This window comes from Opisthocomus hoazin, chromosome 9 (assembly GCF_030867145.1).
Source record: "Opisthocomus hoazin isolate bOpiHoa1 chromosome 9, bOpiHoa1.hap1, whole genome shotgun sequence".
NCBI lineage: Eukaryota > Metazoa > Chordata > Aves > Opisthocomiformes > Opisthocomidae > Opisthocomus > Opisthocomus hoazin.
In genome coordinates, this window is record NC_134422.1 from 34,349,092 (window position 1) to 34,369,213 (window position 20,122).

The 20,122-nt window shown below is 46.5% G+C and overlaps 1 protein-coding gene across 3 annotated transcripts in view; it reads left to right on the forward strand.

Moving 5' to 3' along the window:
• Positions 1–3,563: 3,563 nt before the first annotated feature.
• Positions 3,564–20,122, forward strand: part of VWC2L (von Willebrand factor C domain containing 2 like) — a 58,697-nt gene continuing 42,138 nt past the window's right edge. For 2 of the 3 annotated variants that reach the window (XR_012765071.1, XM_075430925.1), the window contains exons 1-2: positions 3,564–3,843; positions 5,961–6,427. Coding sequence is in view for 2 of the 3 variants with exons in the window: in XM_075430925.1 (XP_075287040.1) it covers positions 6,017–6,427 (411 nt within the window). In the remaining variant the exon portion in view is untranslated. The remainder of the gene's footprint in view (positions 3,844–5,960; positions 6,428–20,122) is intronic. The other variant, XM_075430924.1, reaches the window with a different exon arrangement.

The window sequence follows — 20,122 nt, forward strand, 5'->3', positions numbered from 1 at the left end:
ACATTATAATGAACAAATTGTTATGAGCCCGCAGCTCAGTGTTGACATAAAGGGTGACAGAAATGAGATGTGCTCTTTTTGTGCCTTCCCCTCCCCTCTCTTTCCCTCTCGCCTGCGTTTGCCTGTGCATCCTGCTCCTACCGAGCAAGCAAGTTGCTGTACTCATAGTGAACAACAGCAACGCATCAGAACGCTAAACAAAAATTCGTATGAAATGAATCATTCCTCACCAGGGCTGCCTCATACAGGTGTACCCTGTCCCTGGTGACTGCTAGCGATGAACGCATGTGCAGTTTACTACTGTGCCTAGTTGGTTTCTGTTGTCCCTCTACGTTCCTATTGGTTTTGTCATTTCCCGATGCTGTCAGGGGACATTCCCCGATGCTATCGGTGTGGACTGGCCGGGTGAGAGTGCTATGGTTCTGCTTCAGGCATACGACTTATCTAGCAAAGAGTTTGGAAAAATGCAGCGTTGGGGTCTGCTCCTGCCCTGCTGCCAAACCGGGGCAGGGGGGAGCGTGAGTTAGACATTGAAGCTGCCGGCTCAGTTATCAGTCTGTCCTGCCCGCCCTTTCTGGAAGTGAACTGCAGTTGTTCAAATCTTTCCTCCCTCCCGTCCCTTTCTCTCTGCAAGGAGTGGGTTTGTTACTGGCTTTGAGAAGCTGAAAGTGACACGAACCCCCTGTCCAGCTGTTGTGGCGTCAGGGCTCCAGGCGAAATGGCATTTCTTTGGCTTCTGGAGAAGTCATCCCAGCGATTGCCTGGAGAGTCTGGCTGCAAGTGAAATCCATATGCAATGCTTCTGTCAGCAAAGACTTGCTGGAAGAGAGTTTGTAATAAATATTCACATCTGCTGCTTTGGACACTCTAATCCATCCCAGAGATCTTTGCTGTGTCAGGCTTTGTTTGAGATGGAGCAGCCGGGTAGTTATAGAGGTTTGCAAATAGGGCCTATTTATCACGGTTAGTTCTACTTTCTAGTTCCCTTTCTTGCACAATATCCATGACCATGCTAAGCATAACTTGTGATTAAATATTCTCAATGCATTTGTAAGGTGTTTGTAAGACGATGTGTTTCCTGTGATAAACAGGGAAAAGTTGTTTACGTCCCAGGCTGTCAAACGAAGCCATTGGATCTCGATGAGCAGAGTGGAGAACACCATTGCTAGGAATTAGTTTGAATGGAGGGACAATATGTTCCCTGGATAGGCTTTACATCACGTAGGCACACCCAAGGCCCTGTGGCTTGCATATTATCAAAATTTGGACAGATTCCTCCATGCTAAATTCCGTTGGGTGAGATGTTCCCATTGGCTACTTGGTGAAAAATTTTGGATGACTAAAAATAGCAAGATATCTCCTGTTTTTCATAATCCTCCCAAAAACGATGACCTCGGTGCCAGATTAACTTTGTCAGTGTCAATATTAATTATTCCTCTGCTGGCGGTGTCTTTGCATTCATAGAGAGTATCCTGACACACGCAAAGAGCTGTAATCATTTGGAGCATGTAGTGAACTTGCTCCTAATAGAAAAAGGTGTTTGTCAAAGATCGTGACTGGCAGTACAATGATCCCGTTGTTGGGAGGACCATGTTGGCCTTGAAATCAATGTATCGATCCTTTTCTTTTTTTTGTACATGAAACTCACGATTATTATTATTATAGTAAAATTAGTTTATTATTATTAATTTAGTTTATTGTTACTAGCTTATTATAGTTAATTTCTAAGGGGCGGGAGTCTTTATCTGGTGGCTGGATAAGTAAAAGGTGCTTCAAACATATCACTTACCAGCTGTTACCTCTGCTTTTATGTAAGCAGGAAGATAATAACCTTATAAACACATTCTGCCGCCTTGAGAATGATGAAAACTCAGTTTGTTTGGTTTGCAAATAAACACGTGGAAACTGGGAACTCCTTACGACCTTTTTGAGGTTTTAGTTTTTCTACTGTTAGACCCAATTCTATACTAATAATTTCATTACGGTTGTTTTTTCCATAAGGATCTAAGGGAGCAAGGCACTTGGATCAGTTAGATGCCTGACCTCCTTGAAATTCAGTTGAAAACCCGCACCTTTGTTTCTTACAGAGCCGTACAACAAAAGCAGTGTTAAGAGCATGGTTTGACACTGATACCTCTGGGTACCAGAACAGCATCTGCTTGGCCTTGCTCAGTCCCGCGGGTCATGATCCGGCCCTGAACACACGCAGAATAGCTGTGCCCCTAATGAGCAGCATGCCGGGGTCTCCAGATTTGCTTAATCACTCTGAAATCCAATCTTGTTATCATGGGTCTGTCCAACTTTCCGACAATCTGTCACAGAAACCAGGAGCGTGCATAGGTGTCTTCCAAGCGACGCTCTCCAAACTCCCGGCGCCTTCGCAAACCTCAGTGACCTCCCTCTGAATTTCAGGTCGTGCCGTGGCTGTGGTGAGTGGTGATGGGTCCGTTCGGGTTCCGCGACAGGAGCGCGGGCAGCTCTCGGGCCTGAGGGCCCACGGCGGCCAAGCGGACGGCGTCCTCCGCCATCGGCAGGGCACAGCCGCTGCTCGCCGGGGCTGCCGACAGCGGGATTTGGCTCTGGGCCCCGGGAGCAGCGCACTGCTCCGCGGAACCTTGGTCTGGAGGCCTTGGGGGGGGGAACGGTGGTTTGACGACATCGCGGCGAGGGCTTCGCGAAGTGTTCTCACAGCTAAGGCTCGCAGCGGGAACAGTCGCCCGGGAGGAGCGTTATTCTGCGTTTTATCCAAATAAAAACCCCGGTTTCTCCCTCTTTCCGTTGACGCCGCCTTTTCCCGCACGCCAAGAATCCCTCTTTTCGGTGGTTTCTGGAGAAACAGCTTTACGATGACGCCTAATGACAGAGCAGCCGAACTGCAGGGAGATCGGCTTCCAACCCAAAGCCAGCCGGGCGCGCCGGGCGCCCCTTCCCCAGCGCCAGCCCGCGGGAAGAGGCGAAGTTTCCATCAGCGCAGCGACGCGGGGCGGGGGGGGTGCGGGGTGGCGGGGGTGCCGTTCCCCGCAGGCACCGCTCCGGACAGGCGGGACGAGCGGCAGCCCGGGAGCGGAGGGGGGGGGGGGGGGGGGGGCCGGGCCGCCTGGACTCGCGGGCGGGGAGAGGGGGGCGGGGCGGGGCGACGCGCGGCGCCCCGCGCAAACCGCACAGCCCGCGCCCGCGCGGGGTGGGGTTTTTTTTTTCCACCTCTTCCATCTTTTTGGGGTGGTTCACCCCCCCCATTCCCCCCCCCCAAAAAAAAATAAATTGATTATAATCACAGGCAGAGGGCGGGGGGCTGCGCGGCCTGGCGCGGGCATGCCCGCCCCCCCCCCGCCCGGGGAGTCCCCGCAGGGGAGCGGGGGCTGTCCGCCCGCCGGCCGCGGGGCTCCTCCGCCCCCCTCCTCCCGCCTGCCTCCAGCCTAACCAGCCGCCTGTTCCCCTCCCTCCCCTTCCCCCGCCGAGGCAAATCTGGAACCGCCAGAGATCCGCTGGGCGCGGGGAGGGAACAGAGACGGGTTTGGTTTCTGTTCCCCCCCCCCCCCCCCAGGACCTGAGGAAATCCAGCCCAAGTTCGGCGCGATGACTGCGCTGCTGGCAGCGGGGCTGCTCGGCGGCATCCCTGCCCGCGGGCCGCCTCGCCGCCGCCGGCGCTGAGCCCCGAGCGCCGCGCTGCAGCCCGATGCCCGCCCGCCCCGGGTTTCGCCGCGGCAGGCGGAGGAGAAGGGATTGTCCGGGAGTCGGCACTGAGAATGTGATTGGGAGGAACTGTTTTCGCTAATCTGTTTCTAACCTTTCAGTCCGTGCTGGCCTGTGACCCCTTTCGGCTGTCAGATCGAGCCGGATTAGGTAAGTGTGAATTATTCACTCGGGGTGAGGGAAGGCGGATGGAAAGGCTTTACTGGGAGAGTCACCTACGGTCCTGGCCTCTCTGGCGAGGAGGAATGATGAGAAAGTTCAGCTGGAAACTAATTCCGAGCTGAGCGGCGTTTGTTTACTTGTTGAAACCTGTCCGTGCGACAGATGCCTGCCGTCGGTGGGATTTCCCGGGTCGCCGCGGAGCCGTGTGCTTGCGAGTTGCTGCGGGACACCTCGGGTGCCGGAGCAAAAGGCAGTGGTCTTATTGATGATCTTTGGAGAACTTTTTTTTTTTCTTGTAATTTGGAGAGCTTCCTCATCAAACTGCAACAGATGCGCTCGGTTGTTTCACATTTCCTCCGGTGTGAATTACTCCTTTTTCTTCTGCTGCTTCCCACCCCCCCACACCCCCCCCCGATGCCCAGCAGCCTGCAATGTTGCAGCCTACCTGTAGCATTCGGGTGGGCGAGATTCTCCGCTCTGTAGATGCGTAAAGTAGCCGTATCGGCGTGAATCACTTGATTCCCAAACACCATGTTACAGGAGATACCGCTGATAGTAGTAACAGGGTGCATAGTCCTGGTGCTGGAAACGTAGCTCGTACTTCAATTAGGAAGGTATCTTTTGAATTTGATAAAGCTTGTGTAATATCCGGTGTCTCCCTCTGTGGTGGCTTTGGAAAAACTGCTTTGTCAACAGGATCCTTTAGCTGCTTCTCTAGGACTAAAGCTTTCTCCTCCTGCCGCTGCTTTTTTTTGCTTCAATTACGGGAGAATTAATTGCTGAACGCCTGCAGTCCACCAAAACCCCCGATACGTAAAAAAGAATCTCCCAGAGGGGTGGTGGGGGTGTACGTGTTTGCCTGTTTGTGTAGGTTAATGCATGTTTGTACATACTGTGTGTGTCTGTCTGTGCGCACTGTGGGGACGGAGGAAGAGTGGGAACGACACATCCAAACAGTCCTTTTTGGGTTTGTGCCAGCAACTACCTCCACCGTTCCTCAATGTGCTTAATGCTAGTATTTCACCTCATGTAGAAGTTTCCTGTGATACTTTGCCCAGCTCTCTTCGGAGAGGTCAGGAACCATTTTGCTGCTGGGGTGGCACTGGCCGTTGGCTGGTGTGCTGGCAGGACAGTGTGTTGGTGGCAGCGATGTGGCACCGCCGGTAGCACACCCAAGGCACAGGCACAGGGAGCCTTTGCCTGGAGCTGACTCTCCTGGGGGCAGTCCAAAGCTCCTCTCCCTCTCCGACTGTGTCCTCAGCTCGACCGCTTCAGCAGAGCTCTCCGAAGGTCAGACAGTGCTGCTTCGCTCCCAAACTTTTAGAAAGGCTCCAGCTTAATCAGACAAACCCATTTCAGCGGCTCCATGCGTTACACAGGCAGTTAACATCCTGCTCTCTTCGTTCCCCTCTGGGAATTACTGAAATGCTGAATAATGGAAGAGGTGAATTACATCCTTGCTTCTGTCGGGATTATACAGACCTGCCGCAGGCTGGGCTGTGTTGGTAGCCCAGGTAGTCCCTCTGCCTCTTCAGAAATGCTGTATATACAATCCTGTACTATTCCACCTCTCACAGACCGTGTATAACCCAGCAGCACCTTTCGTGTTGGACGCAGATCTACCTACAGATTATGCTTACCTTATTTTTCAACTCTGGTTTCCCACCTCAGTTTAATGAAGTGGGCTGTGCACCGCACCTAGCACGGAGGGATGGTGGCCCCAGCAAGAGGGCTTAAACTTGAGTTCAAGTCCCTCTGAGCTGCCCGTCACCGTGTGATTTCAGGCAGCTAGTTTAACTTCTGGTGCAGCAGAAAACTCAACTGCACGAACGAGGAAAGTAGAAATTCTGTGAGCCACCATTTCTGTAGAGATATTCTATGGGCATATGCTTACAGGCACATGTGTCTAATTTACATATTTCATATACTTTATTCTCTTTAACAATAAGTGAGAAGAGGCTTAATTCAGGTGAAACGGTGATAGTTATCTGTGGAGTTTGAAAAGCACTGGTTTATTCTTGGGTGCTGTTTGAGACTGGGTCCTTTATGGGTTAATATTCCTTAGAATTTTGAGTTTGTTCTCACATAAAAATACTTATTTTCAGACCACAACACTGGTCTCCGTATGGAAGCAGCTGTTTCCATCCAGCATTGAGATCCCATGGAGAAGCTGAGGAGGGGGATGGCTCTTCGTATCCACGAAGCCTGGATACTTCTGTTCATAATCCCTGCTTTGGTCACTCCAGCTGCCATCAATCATGAAGACTACCCCGCTGATGAAGGGGACCAGACCTCCAGTAATGACAATCTGATCTTTGATGACTACCGAGGGAAGGGCTGTGTGGATGACAGTGGCTTTGTGTACAAACTGGGAGAACGTTTTTTCCCGGGACATTCCAACTGTCCCTGTGTCTGTACTGAGGATGGACCTGTTTGCGATCAACCAGAATGCCCTAAAATCCACCCAAAGTGTACAAAAGTGGAACACAATGGATGCTGTCCAGAATGCAAAGAAGTGAAAAACTTTTGTGAATATCATGGGAAAAATTACAAGATCTTGGAGGAATTTAAGGTACGAAACCCTTTCTTCAGTATTTGGTATTAGGATGCTATAGGAATTGCATTTCTGTTGGGGCGCTCGGTATTTGCTAACTGCTATTAACTGATGCTAAAGCTGAAGTTCTTTTTAGCTGTGGTGCAGGTCTGGCTGATGTAAAAGCTACCGCCTTCCCCTGACGTGCCCTCAGTGGGGGCCAATGGTCAGTCAAAAGCCCCCCTGTGAAATGTCAGCCCTCTGAATCTGCTGCCCTGGACAATCTCCTTTGTTCATAGCATGTACCAGGTTGGACTACCAATGGTGTCTGTAAAAATGGTGGCAAACCAATACTGAGTGCTGTTTAAGAACGCCCTTTTCCAATGTGGATAGCAAAAACTGATGGCGTGGTACCAAGAGTTGTTATAACTGTGTGAGAATGCAAGTAAGTAGATTGCAAGCTATATTTAATATTTTTGTTTCAACTGTGATAAGGCTATCTAGAATGGCAGAAGATTCATTTCTAGGCAGATTAACATCTCAAGTAATGAGAAGTACAGGGTTTAATTGTAAGGGTTGAGTTCCTGTTAGGAATGTTGTAAAGAAATCCTTCTGGAATATATCTTAAAAATAAGACCAGATTTAAAAAAAAAACATTACCCTTTACACAACCTGCATCTCTCATGCTAATAACTTTGATTGCATGTTTTGAATTCTGCTAAGGAAAATAGCATTTCACAATGAAGAACAGAGTCTGTAAAGGCAATAGTTATACACGAGTTTGTTCTCCCAGGTCATGTGGCTTGAAGATTTGTACCTCCATAATTAACGACAGCCTATAACTCTTCATGGCTGTATGCCCAATCTCATTATACACTTGCCAATTCATTTTCTTTTCTGACAATGAACATAGTTCCGTATAGGTCTGTGTACTTCACAAGCTCTCTGTAACATACATCACAATTTCCCTTTTCTCGGATGTTGCTGTTTTCAGTGAAGGTAGTATTTAGTTCCTTTCTTCTACTATACATGGTTTAAGTTCATCTTTTTCCATCCATCTGTAACTGCAATCACTCAGTATGGACAAGAGAGTTTAATGTCATAGACACAAGGCAAAACATAGACATGAGGAACGTCTCCTTGAGGGCCTTCCTGATCAACCTCTTCTCTGCTTTGCTGAGGAATGTGAAGATACTGATCTTGTGAACTGCTTAAACAACAGTTTCATCTTCCCTAGGACAGCCTAGCACTGCTTCATCCCATAATTGTGCTTCAGTGATCCCATTTTGACTGCTGTGTTGTCAGGTGGTGAAGTGTCCCACCTAGGAGTAATTCTGACACATGGTCAGGTTCTTACGTGAGAGTTACAAGGACACTTTTTGGAGAGATTTCAGTGGGAGAATAATGACATGGATCTTCACATTAAAGTATCTTCTGCGTGTGAATGAAGTACAAAAGTACTAATCACTTTTCCCAAAGGAAATAATTGCACCCTGATAACGGATTAAAGGATAGAGAAACAGAATTTAGGGGAGAAAGGTTATTGGAGAGAGTTAGAGAAGTCTGGTTCGTTGTGCAATGTGTACAAAAGCTGTGGGGTGTTCTGTGGAAAGCGAAATTCCAGTATCCTCTGAGAAACACAAAGTAGATGGTGGCACGCCACTCTCGCACACAGTGACCTTCGGTCCAGGACTAATGTGAGATCCTTCGGACTTAATTTAGTTGACAGTCAAGCTTTTGACCTGGACCTGTGTTTTGCTGAGAGCTCGATACCATGTGGAGTAGGGCAGAAACCGATTTTTTTGAAATCTCTGTGTTTACCTAGAATAAATAATGAAATTCTATTTTTCCTCTGAGTAGTGGAGGAGATTCAGGCAATGGAAGATTGCAGTGCACTTCAGGGATGTTTTGGAGGGAAAAAAGGAATGTCTATGAACTATCACTTTAAAATATAGTAGGAAAGACAGAACTTTAACATTCAGGAAACTGCTGCTATGAAGTGAAATCTTGACTTCATTGAAGTGGCCAAGCATTTTGCTGTTTATCTCAACAGAACAGAGATTTTACCTGCTATCTCCACAGATGAAATTCTGAGCCGTTTAGGTTTTATGGGCTCTGAGCTCTGCTCTTCCCTTCTCCTGTTGAATTTAAAAGGTCTGCAAACTTTCTCAAGTCCATTCTGCACACACTGAAGTCAGAGGGGAGAGGCTTTCTCCAGCTGCTCTCATTCAAAACCAGGCTGCTTTCAGGGGAAACAGAGGCACTGTTTCGTGTAGACTTGTAACACTTTTACCATCTTGATTTGCTTTTGCTAAGATGTAAGTTCCAACTCATCATTCATCGAAGTGCTTGGCACCGCTTAGTTACAAGTGAAATGAGCTCCATTTAAAAATCTTTTGCAGATGTGTGTCTGTGTGTGTGTGCATACAAACATCCGTACTTGCTTTAGTAATATTACCAGGACTGACTCATCTTGTAGAAATTTCGACTGCCTGATCTTTCACAAATTAGGATTATTTTTTTCTGTGGGACATCAAATTCTGTGAGAGGTTTCCATTTGGGAGAATTCTCCTGTCGTGTTTCTGGGTTTCTGTTTACATTTGGGGTGAGAAATCCAAATGAGATTTAATCTTTCTTTTTTTTTCCCTTACCGCTGACAATAACTGTGACTATCTCAGGGTAAAGGAGGAGTTATGAAGACCCATTTCTTGAATGTTTGGCTTTCTTCTAGTGAACTGATCTTGTACCTCTGATTTTTTTGTCTCATAACAATAGTAAGTGAAAAATACAAACAAGACAACAAGCCATCCAGCTTAGCCAGCTGTCCAAATGTTGATGTTTGTGCCCCTAAATCATTAACACATACAAATGAAATGCTGAACTGAAGTTCAATTGCAAATCTAAACCCATTAGTAGCTTTTCTTGTACCCTTTTGTAAAACCTTGTATCCCTGACAGATGGTTTAGTAACCCTGTGTAACATCTTCATGGCTCTGTTATGGGTCCCAGAAGATCTTTGTGGGTTCTGGGCCCCAGCTGCCTGTGTGGAGCCTGCCTCATCCCCTTGGCTTGCCTGGGACGTATCCCCAACTTTGGCTGAGGCTGTGGTTCCACCTGAAAACCCCTATGGAAAAGATCAGCACGATCTCTCTAATGTGAATTAAGATCTGATTCAAAGATGTCTGATACATAGATTGCTGCCCGGTGTTCAGGATTTTGCTTCTTGTGGAGCAGTAGGCAGGAGAAAGGGGAGGTCTGGTGGCTTTTACTGAGATCCCTCTGTCTCTTTCCCATCTCATTTTCCACTTCTCTCCCTGTTGGCCTTGAATCTGATCTCTTCGGTTTCCTCCATTCCCTCTCAGAGGCAAATGCGGGGTGATGGGCAGCTGTGGTGGCTGCAGGGAAGGTGTGAAGGATGCTGCAAGTCTCAGGCAGCCTCTTTGTTTTCTCCAGAGAGATCTGGAGGAGACTCTCGGGGTCACTTAGCAGCTTGCTTTTTCTCCTACACATCAGCTGTGTTTTGATTTGAGTCCTGGAAGTTGAGGGCTGAGTCCCAAAGTGCTCTGCGCTCACCTGTGCTAGCAGAGATCTTGCAGAGAGGTTGTTAACCCTCCCTTTTCTTCCTAGAGAGAGAAAACAAGCAAATAACAACTCAGAGAGCCATCTAGGTTATTGTAAGTACACATGGCTGTGGTTTAAATGAATCTTCCCAGACAGCAGCTTATGTAAACTTAAGGAGACAGCGTACCGCCAGCGGGATGGATGTTCATTGGCAGCTTATGGAGAAATTGTGCAAACGTCAGTGAGACAACAGTTTTCCTAAGTGCTGATTAGTTTTTACTCTCCTGCATAACGTGCTGACAGAGAAGCACACACCTACTTGCATTTAAGAAATGCAATTTACGGTGTTGTTTAAGGTACATTTGTAGCCACAGTGAGGAGCCTTTTGAAAATTATTAGGTTGTCAGTTTGAAAAGTCCATAATCTCTTGTGAACTTTCTAGATCTTTCATCGCCCAATATAGGCACAACCAGAATAACCTTCTATGGACCTATATGAATATGTAGCAGAATACCATTGCTGGAAAATGAAAGATCAGTTCACAAGAGATTGTGAAGCTGATGTCTTGAAACGTTCTCTTCATTTTAGACCCTACAGGCAGGAACTGCTCCCTGTGGCTGCAGGAGAAGGAGTCCCTGTGACATGGTTTTTGGTAGGATGGTGCCATTCTTCTCAAAGTCAATGGCAGAAGTTTTCTAGCCACAAACATTAAAATATCTCCATTTGCCTGGCAGGACATTGAGTGAGTTATCCTTTGGGTGGGAACACAAGAGGTTTTGGCATCATGAGTTGGCCTTCCTAGTAATATTCATGTCAGATGAGCAGCTTCAGCCTGAAGTTGTGAACTTGAGTTTGGAAACAGCTCTGAACATCAAGGCCATTTCTTGGGTGCTCCTCAGTGGCCGCCCGGCTTTCTGCCAAGCACAGAACTCCAATTTCTTCCAGCCTTTGACTCTGCCACTGCTTAACCTCTGCTGCTGCCCTTCATCTGCCTGCCCTTCCCAATGACTTCTCCACCTCCTTGTCCTCTCCCCTTCCACCTTTGCTGCTCCCAAACCCATCCTTGCTCAAAAAGTCCCCAGATGATGCCCAAATGTTTGTCCCTTGCATCAAGCACAAGTGTGGAGGGATTGGACAACAACCTTTGCCCCCCTGGGCAGGCCTCAGCACTGTGGGGGGAAAAAAGAAAAAAAAAAAAAAAAAAAAAACAGGAAAGGGTAAATTTTAGCTTCATTCCAGGGCAGAATCTCCACTGACTTGACAAGACCCGGGATTTCACTGCTGGAGTTCTACTTTACTTTTCTTTTCTGTGTTTGCTGCCACTGTATCTTAAGTTCATTGCTTTGTTTTGTCCACAAATCACCTGTAATCCTCCAGCTAGGGCTTCTGTATCTCGCTGACTTTATGTCTTCTTGGGCAGCGCTTTGCACAGTAGGGATCACAGCCCTAACAGGGATCGTCGGGGTATGATCAGAATCCTAATTAAACGAGGGACTGTATAAGCATGGCATTATCATGTATTAATACTCAGCTCATTATGGAAACTTTTACTTCGGAGTAGCGGCACCTCCTTCTCCTTTGTTAATGTTCTTTAAAAATGCTTTATTAATGCAATTATCTCAACATAACTTAACAAAGTAAGATCCCTCATCAGAAGGCGTTAGCACATGCAAGAATATATTCAGCCGCTATCCTGGCATCTCTCAGTCCCTGACATGCAGTGTGTACATTCTGCCACTGGAGAAAAGGAGGCAATGAAACCAAAAAGTGATTCCCCACCCCCAAAACCGTGCTAAAAATAGAAATTAAGTGGTGCAAACTGCAGCCTTGCTCTGACCACTAGTTACTCAGCCTGGGAGTGCAACCTCATCCAATATGAATGAAGCACTTGGGGCGTTCCAGGAGCATTACTGACAGGATGATGCTGTTAGGTGAAAACCAGGTGTTTGTTGCAGCCCTGGGTTGAAAGGGAGGGTGAGGGGGGGAGGTGTGCCCCCGTCCCCTGCCTGGGATGGTGCGGTGGGCTGCCCCGAGAGTCCCTCAGCCCCTGCCCACGTGTATTGAGCCATCCAGCTGCAGGCTTGGACTGTCGATGCTGTGGTTTATGTCAGCGTGAGAGAACAGACGTGCGGCACCTTAAATCTGAGGAGCTTCGTTAGGCCACTGGAAGAGCAAAGCGGGCAGGAAAGGAAGGTTCTGTATGGAGTTTTCTCCTCTGTTATATGACTGTTCAGTTTCCTGGTGAATCTTGGGAAGTGCTCACATCATGGCAAGCTAATCATCGCAACAGCTAGCATTATTAAAAGCTTTTGGTAGTGTACTAACCAGTCACCCAAATCACTAGTAGGTTTTAGATCTTCACTCTTCAATTACCAAAAAACGATTACTAACCCAAGCCGGTATGGGGCCCTGATTTTAATATTGGCATTTTTCTCTCCAAGATGTGTACAGCATTTTTTTTTCTACTATGACTCAAACAAATGGGTTTTTTTTTTTTTAATTCTTGTGTGTTCTGCAATTTTACGTACGGCTAGAAAATCATAATACAAAAGAAATTTCAATAACATGCCTGTGCTTTAATAAAAGGAACCATGAACAATTGCCAGCTCTGAAGATAGCAAACAGCCATTGAAATCAGACAGGGTAAACAGAACATCAGTCAGATGGAAAAGTATGATTTATTATCTCCCTCCTGGCAAAATTACAGTGACAATGTCTATGCAAAGGGATCTGAAATTACTGACTTACTGTATTTCTGTCATAATTTGTACCAAGAAAACATACTAAAATAGATAGGCACGCCATACATTGATCTATACTGATACCTATTTTTTAGATTATGTACTTAGCTACTGATTCTATAACATATATATTACATCATGCACAAGTATATTATTACAAGAGGTGAAAGAGGATGAGCTGTGTTCAGATTTTGACTACAAAAAAATCCATGCTGCTGTTTTCCCCAGATCACCGTGATACACGGAAGCCCCAAAAGCCCAGAGCTCAGTGGTCCCAGCTCTGCTACACACATACCCTCTCAAAGCTCCCCATTGAAACAGATGACACCCAAAACACAAGCATCAACATGATTCAAAATCACCAGGAATTAAGCACAAGCCCCCTTGTTTTAATCGCAGTGCACTGGTGCAGGAGTGCAGTGCAGAACTTGGCCTGTGCGTGCAAGCCCAAGGGATTAGTATTTTTGCAGTAAACATGACACAGGAATGAACATGTGCCCAACATTTGTACCATCAAAGCTGCGGCTGGGCTTTCAGATATTCACTCCAAGAAATAGCCCATCGGCTCTGCTCCCTTCCAGATTTGGGGGCTGTCCAGAGAGCTGCTGAGAGAGAGGAGATATCTCTGCATGGCCGGAGAAGAGGCTCTGACATTCCCTCTCCCCTCCACGGCTTCTGGAGCCATACTGTTAAGAAAATGGGATGTGTAGTACATACAGCTGTTACCAGCTCCTTCCAAGAGTGGTAAAATCAAGTCTGAGGCTTTATTATCATGCCTGACAAAGCTCAGTGAGGCCAAGGAGAGAAGTGCCTGTCCCTTGGCTCTCCCAAGCTATGTCCATCTCTGTCACCCAAGAAGTTTCTGTAGAGGTGGTGAGCATGAGGTCCTCAGGTCATCAGCTTGTGAAGAAGGATGTCATCTGTAGAAGTGTTGACAGATCATTGGCAAGAAGGTTTTTAGATAACCATTTCCTACCAGAGAGAGGGGAAGTGCAGGTGTGTGTTTGTTGCTATTCGAATGTGCTTTACGCAGAAATGCGTTCATTAAAAATAATGCTCAATTAGCTAATTATCCTAGTTATTGTTTTTAAGACTATAATTAGATAAGTCGTGTAATGACAATGCTCAGTCTAGTTGCAAAATAAAAACACATGTAGTGTTAGGCTTCCTTAGTCTTTGTTCTGTGATACAGTTCAGAGGTAATTCTTTGGGAATTACAATAAAATTGGTATACTTGAAGAAGCATTAGAGTTTGAAGCAGCTCCTCAAAGCAGGGAATCTTTCAGTCAGTTAACTGTGGTCATTCTGGGCAGGAAAACCTTTCTGACTGAGGGTTAACCCGGTGTGGTCCCTGTGTTAGCAGACCCCAGAGTATCCTCTCATCACAGATAACCTCATCAAACCTGTTTTCATTTCACATCCTCCCCAGCTCGTGCTCGTCACCGAATGTGATAACATTCCCCCGAGGGACAGAAGCCTCCCAAACCCTGCTGGCTTTTCTCCTGAGAGTTTAAGCAATGGCAACTGCATAGAGGGGGCAGATAGGAGAATTTGGAAAATGCCTTCTCCATAGCTAGTAAGGAGCTGCTTTATTCTGTGGGGCAGGTTCGCCACTGCTATGAACTGCAGCAGTTCCTTGGATCGCAGGTGGCCCACTGGGATGTTACACTGGTGTAAAGTTCAGTACCAGTTAGATACTCCTCTGTGGAATTTGCATGATGCTGACCTGAGGGAGCTCCCATGAAGTTTAATCCGCCCTGCCAGCTACCAGAAAGTAAAAAGTTAGGCTAGGCTATCAAAAAAGTACGATGATGGAGAATGAGAGAGGAAAAGTAACCAGGAACAAGTCAGTATTTGATATGATGTGTTTGCCCCTCTCCCACCTCTCAACATGCGGTGGAAGCAGGACCGGTGTCAAAGCCGAGGAGCAAAGGAAACCAAACCCACAGCAAACCCAAGCAGACACGTGGTGTTAACCCACTGGTGCAACACAACTCACCGCTTGGCAGGATGGGGCTTTGAAGCAGGGCCTGGAGACAGCGAAGGAGAAGGGGATGTGCGTGTAGATGTAATCATGGGCACTCAGCTCCTGTACCCTCAGCAATGTAAAGGAAAAAAGCAAGTCAGCTCCTAACCGCTCCTTGGACATAGATTTGGGTTAAGCCAACATGTCTTTCCTTGGGAGGAGAAGAGGGCGACACAGCAACAGAGCGTGTTAATGGAGATGCGTAATGAGCTCTTGTCCCCAGCTCCAGCGCTGAGGGAATCCTGAGCTCGGCAGAGGTGAGCAAGAGCAAAGCATTCAGGAAGGAGCTGCTCCTGTGGGGGGGGAGGAGGGGGCAGATTGGTGTGCTGGTGGGATGCAGGAGCTCCCACTGCAGTACTGGGGGGTGGGACTGGCTTCCCTTAGGGCACAGGAGGTGCAGAACTGTGCGAAACACCGAGTCTGAGGGTGATGATACAGCACTGAAATCAGCAGTGTGGGGCCTACAGCAAGAGGAGCTTACACCTGCCCTTGACTGCCGTGACCCAACCAGGAGTCGCCTGCCAGAATGATTATTTCTAGCTGCCTGAGCTGCATGCGGACATGGAGCTTGTCTTCTGACAAAGCAGACTGACTCCAAAGATTGTATTCAGTTTGGCCAAACAGCCATCATCTGAGTATCTTGTGAGTAGAAGAGTCATAGTGCCAAATCCGTCACCGGTGCTGGCCTGTACTGTGGCTGTGGAAAGTGCATCTGGTGATCCAGACAGAAAACTGAAGGAGAAAGAACGGGATGAAGATCCACGTCTCCTCTCTAGTGATGGCTGGTTATGTTATACCTACCTCCTTTCACAAATTCAACGTTTTATCAGTACACGGAGCTGATCTCGACACCTTCTCCCATCTATTGGCATGAATGAAGAAGGAAACAGCAGATTCAGGCGTAGGGAAAACACCTTTCTGACCGTAGGGATCACCTTTCTGACCAGCTCCTTGGTTCCTTTCTCCCTGCCCCAGGAGGCTTTCTCCTAGACGAAGCTGCCTCATTGCAAGAGCCGACAGGGAGGGAACGGAGAGCGAGAAGCTTCCAGCTGGGCTCGCTTTCCCGGTTGACATTAAAAGGAACTTCACAAATGTGAAGCACACGCAAGCATTTTGTCTGTGTGCAAACAGGACTGCGCATCGCACGTTGGAGCCGCGGTCACATTTGTCATGTCTGTAACCTTTTGAAAGGAGTCCTGTTCCCTCTGCACTGGGAATGTCTGAACTAAAAATCTGTTGTAATAGAGTCATAAAAATTATCACCGAAGTAATAGAGACCTCCAGTCCCCTCAGGCTCAGGGTAGGTGAGGTACAACTGTTGTCAGGAATAAAATAAGACACACATCAAAACAAAGAGAGCGTTCTTGTGGAAGAAGTGCGAAGTCATGTTGTTACGGAAAGCTCCACTGCTGCTCTTAGGGGGAGAAAAACAACCAGAGACTGCAGATACACAGTTCCCATGGAAGAAAGGCCAGAGGCTCAGGGTTGTCTCTCTCATCAGCTAATGATGGAGTCACTCTCCAGACCCAGAAGTGGTTCTGAGAGCCTTTTAAACCCATCAAGCTGTGTGGCACATAACAAATAGATGAGTACAAAGCTCCTCATGCCATCACAATCCTGAATCATCAGATGTGGGTCCAGGATACCCATGGTGAGGCATATCTTCTGTGCTTCTCTCCCTTCTCTGGCTTACTGATCTGCAGTGGCTCCCCAGGATTTTTTACAAAAGGATGGTAAGCATAATGTTGTCTCCAGGTATGGACAAGCATGGTCTGGGGCTGAAGGCAGGAGTGCTATACATGACCTGGGGGGATTACAGTGTCTTTATGCCTTTCCGTCTCCAGAATCCAAGCCAGGTGACCAGCCTATTGGAGAGACTCTTGTAGCTGTGAATAGACAAGCAGCAGTTGGGGTAACTAAAATGAAGCTTTGGTTGGAGAGCTGCAGCATCTGTAGGCTAAGAAAATAAGGAAGTCATCTTCAACCTCCTTGTGATGGGGCTGCTCTGAGTATAGGATGGAGTCACCATTTATAGAAAATATTTTCAGTAATGTATATGTGTCTCTTTTGTCCTTTCAGTTGAGTGAGAAATTTGTCATTTCATTTCAGTCTTATATTAGTAACGCTTGTGTGCATGCTGGGGACTCCCTTAGAAATATGGGATCTCGGCATCCACTTCTGCTGCTTCTTGGAAGCCAGCTCCTTGTTTTAGCTGATCTGCGGTATGGTGCAAACATTTTTCAGCTTTTGGATGGCACAGTTTATTTGTCTTGTCAGTGCTCCACGTAAGTGGGATACGGCTCCAGTTTTTCACTGGAAATTAATTAGCTAATGACTTGGTACATTTTTCCTGTTGCAAAATCATTTGCAACCTGATGGTGTTTTCAGTGATTATAGTCCTCTGTAATCACTCACTGGTTTGCTTATTTGAGCAACTTTCCACCTATGGAAAATCCAAATCATTACAGTTTCTGTAGCATAAATGATAGTGTCTCCACTAGCTGGATGGATGATTTTTATTTTTTTAAGTAAGTGACAAAAATGAGTGAAGTTTTTGCCCCATGCAAGGTCTTGCATTGGTGCACATGCACGCATACACAAAGAAGAGCCATCTACCAAACTTTTAGCACAAGTTAGACAGTTATTTATGCTAACAGTAAAGGCAAAGTGAGCAGCCCAGAACAGAAATGGGCTGATTTCAGTCTCGCCTTCAGGTGGGACTCGCTAGCTAGCCTGTTCTCCACCATTTGGCACCAGCAAAATTTCTCAGCTTTCCTGCAATCTCTTGCTAATCTGACTGAGATCACAGGCAATTTCAATAACAATGAAAATGATTCTAATTTCAACTCCAGGAGTATCTTCAGTGAATGCTATCCCAGTTTCTTTTTTTATTCATCTCCCCTGGTTTATGACTTCCCACCTCAGCCGTAATGCGGAAACTGTTTTTGCCTCTGATTTTATTCATCAGGTCTTTTTAACTTTCTTCCCTTTCTTGCTTCCTGCCAATAAATTCACCACCTGAAATTGTAGATACAAAAATAATTTCCATCAGAATTGCCATTGTCCTTAGCATCATTAAAAGTTACAGCTAGTCTTAAGATGTAAGTGCCCAATTTGACAGACTTCACTTTGCATCGCGCTGCTTTTCCTGCTGTTTTATCTGCATAGAGCAGGATGCCATCAGTCGAACCTGTCGGAGGGAGGAGGCTGAATGTGATTATCCGTATGAGCAATGGCACACAGTCTCTTGAAAACTAAAAGATGGAGAGATTGGCAGCAGCGATGGGTTTCAGCTTTCCTTCCCTTGGAGTCCAGCAGTCGCAGGGGATAGAACACATCCAGTCCTTCCCGGGGACACGTTGGCAGGAGGTGCATGTGGATGCAGCTAGCGGATCCAAATCTAAGGCAAGGTGCTGACAAATGCGTGCAGAAATACCAGGTTAGATCCATTGCATTCAAAACCACCTTGACGTCAGTAGAAACAGAGATGATGGCATCTCCTTGTTTTCAAGGGGTTTGCACTTGTTTTTCCAACATGTTCTCAAAGAGGGAGAAAGCATTGCAACTCCATATTCAGTAAAACTACCATGAAAAGCATTTTTTTCCTTTGCAGTATAGTCTAGAAAAGGCATCTACTTATATGCCTCATTTCCTTTTTGGTGTTTAAATGAGGTGGGAGCCAACATGCCTGATCCAGGTTTGCAGTGATGTCAAGTGTCCTGGCATCTGCTCTGCGTTTGCTCTGCTGTGATGGATCCTTGGGTTTCCATGGGGCTCAGAAAGAAAGCCCACTGGCTTAATTTCTTGGTTATGCAGCACTTCAAATTCTAGTCAGCCAAGCAGATTTCTCCAGTCATTCTGCCCATTTTGTAAATATACCTATTTGACCGTGAAACGTATCACAGGCCCCAACAGCGGGTATATTCAATTCAGTGGAAACACTTAGAAGGTCTTCTACTAACTTGAACAGCCCCTGCATGATGATCAGTATATGTCTATTGTAACATGATTAGATGGGTGTAAACACTTACATGAAACTTTTCTATTTCCTTCCTCAAAAGAAACGTCAAGGATTTGTGATAGAATTGTTGTAAAGTTTGTATTGCTCCATAGTTGTTTCCTAGTAGCTGTGTATAATTGGTGAAGGGCTGTTGTACAGTAGTCAGCACACGAACATGGTCCTTACACGACCACTTCATGGGACCTAGTCAATGAGATGATGTCTTCGAGTATGGGATTATGGGATGTTCTTGTACAAATACCCTCTTCAAGCTTAGCTGCAGAGCATAGGAAGGAAGGGGAAGAGAGCAGCCCAGTAAATCCTGATAACTGGATCTCAGAACAGATGACTAGAGGGCAACTGCAAAAATTTGCAGTAGCTTTGAGCAACCTGTACGCTAACTCCAGCAAAGATGTAAACCTTCTTTCATGAGGCTGAAAACTCAGGTATGAAGAACTACCACGCAATCCAAAGTCTTTTCCTGAAAAGGTGAGGAGAAGTCCAGAGTGTCAGGAAGTGGCTGTGCTAAATGTGCCTGAAGGAAATCAAAAGCGGGAACCTACATTCATAGAGTGGGAAGTCTCAAGGAGTAACAGGTCTGTGTATAGTCTGTTTTAATAATAAGCAATCCATTGGCTCTTGAAGTAATGTAGGTGCCAAATAACACTTTGCTCTCAGAAGGCTGCTTGGAAAATGGGCAGTGTTTTCCTAGCTCCTGATGGGGTGTGAGCCACAAACCCCAAGTCTGAGTGAAGCTAGCTGGACTAATCACAGCTGATCCCAGGGGACTGCAGACTTAAAACTTGGTCTGAGACCTCTTCTGAGCTGGGTGACAGCCCACATATGGAACTGAAGGGAGCGTGTTTGGAAACCGTGGTTAGCCTGCTGAATGCAACAGCGGAGCAAAAACTGAGTAAAATTGCTTCTGACTGACAGAACAAACAGGTAAAGAAAACGCATCAATCGGATGTCATCTTCAAAGTTTTTAATTTGTCTTAGCTAAATCATTCCCTTTCCACTTCTCTAGAGATGTTTGTGTAGAAGCGTCGAAGAGTGATTGACAAGCAGACATGTAGACAGATAAATCCATGTTGGAGTTGGGGAAGAGGAGGGCTGCAGTATAATGTTTCATATAAATATGTATATGTACATGTATATATATATATGTAAGCTTCCTCCATTCACTCAAGGAGAATACTTACTACTCAGGAATAAGGTCTTGCAGGGCAATCTACATGATATAGTAAAGTCTTTTACATGTTTGGGGCAGCAGAGGTGTAGCTTGGGGTGCTGTAGTTATGGACAAGGCATGAGCTAAAATGTGAAATACAGGTGAGGTTCAGGAAGTATTTGGGACAAGGGAATTTCTAAGACTGAGATGTCTCAGATGCAGTAAAGCTTAGGTCT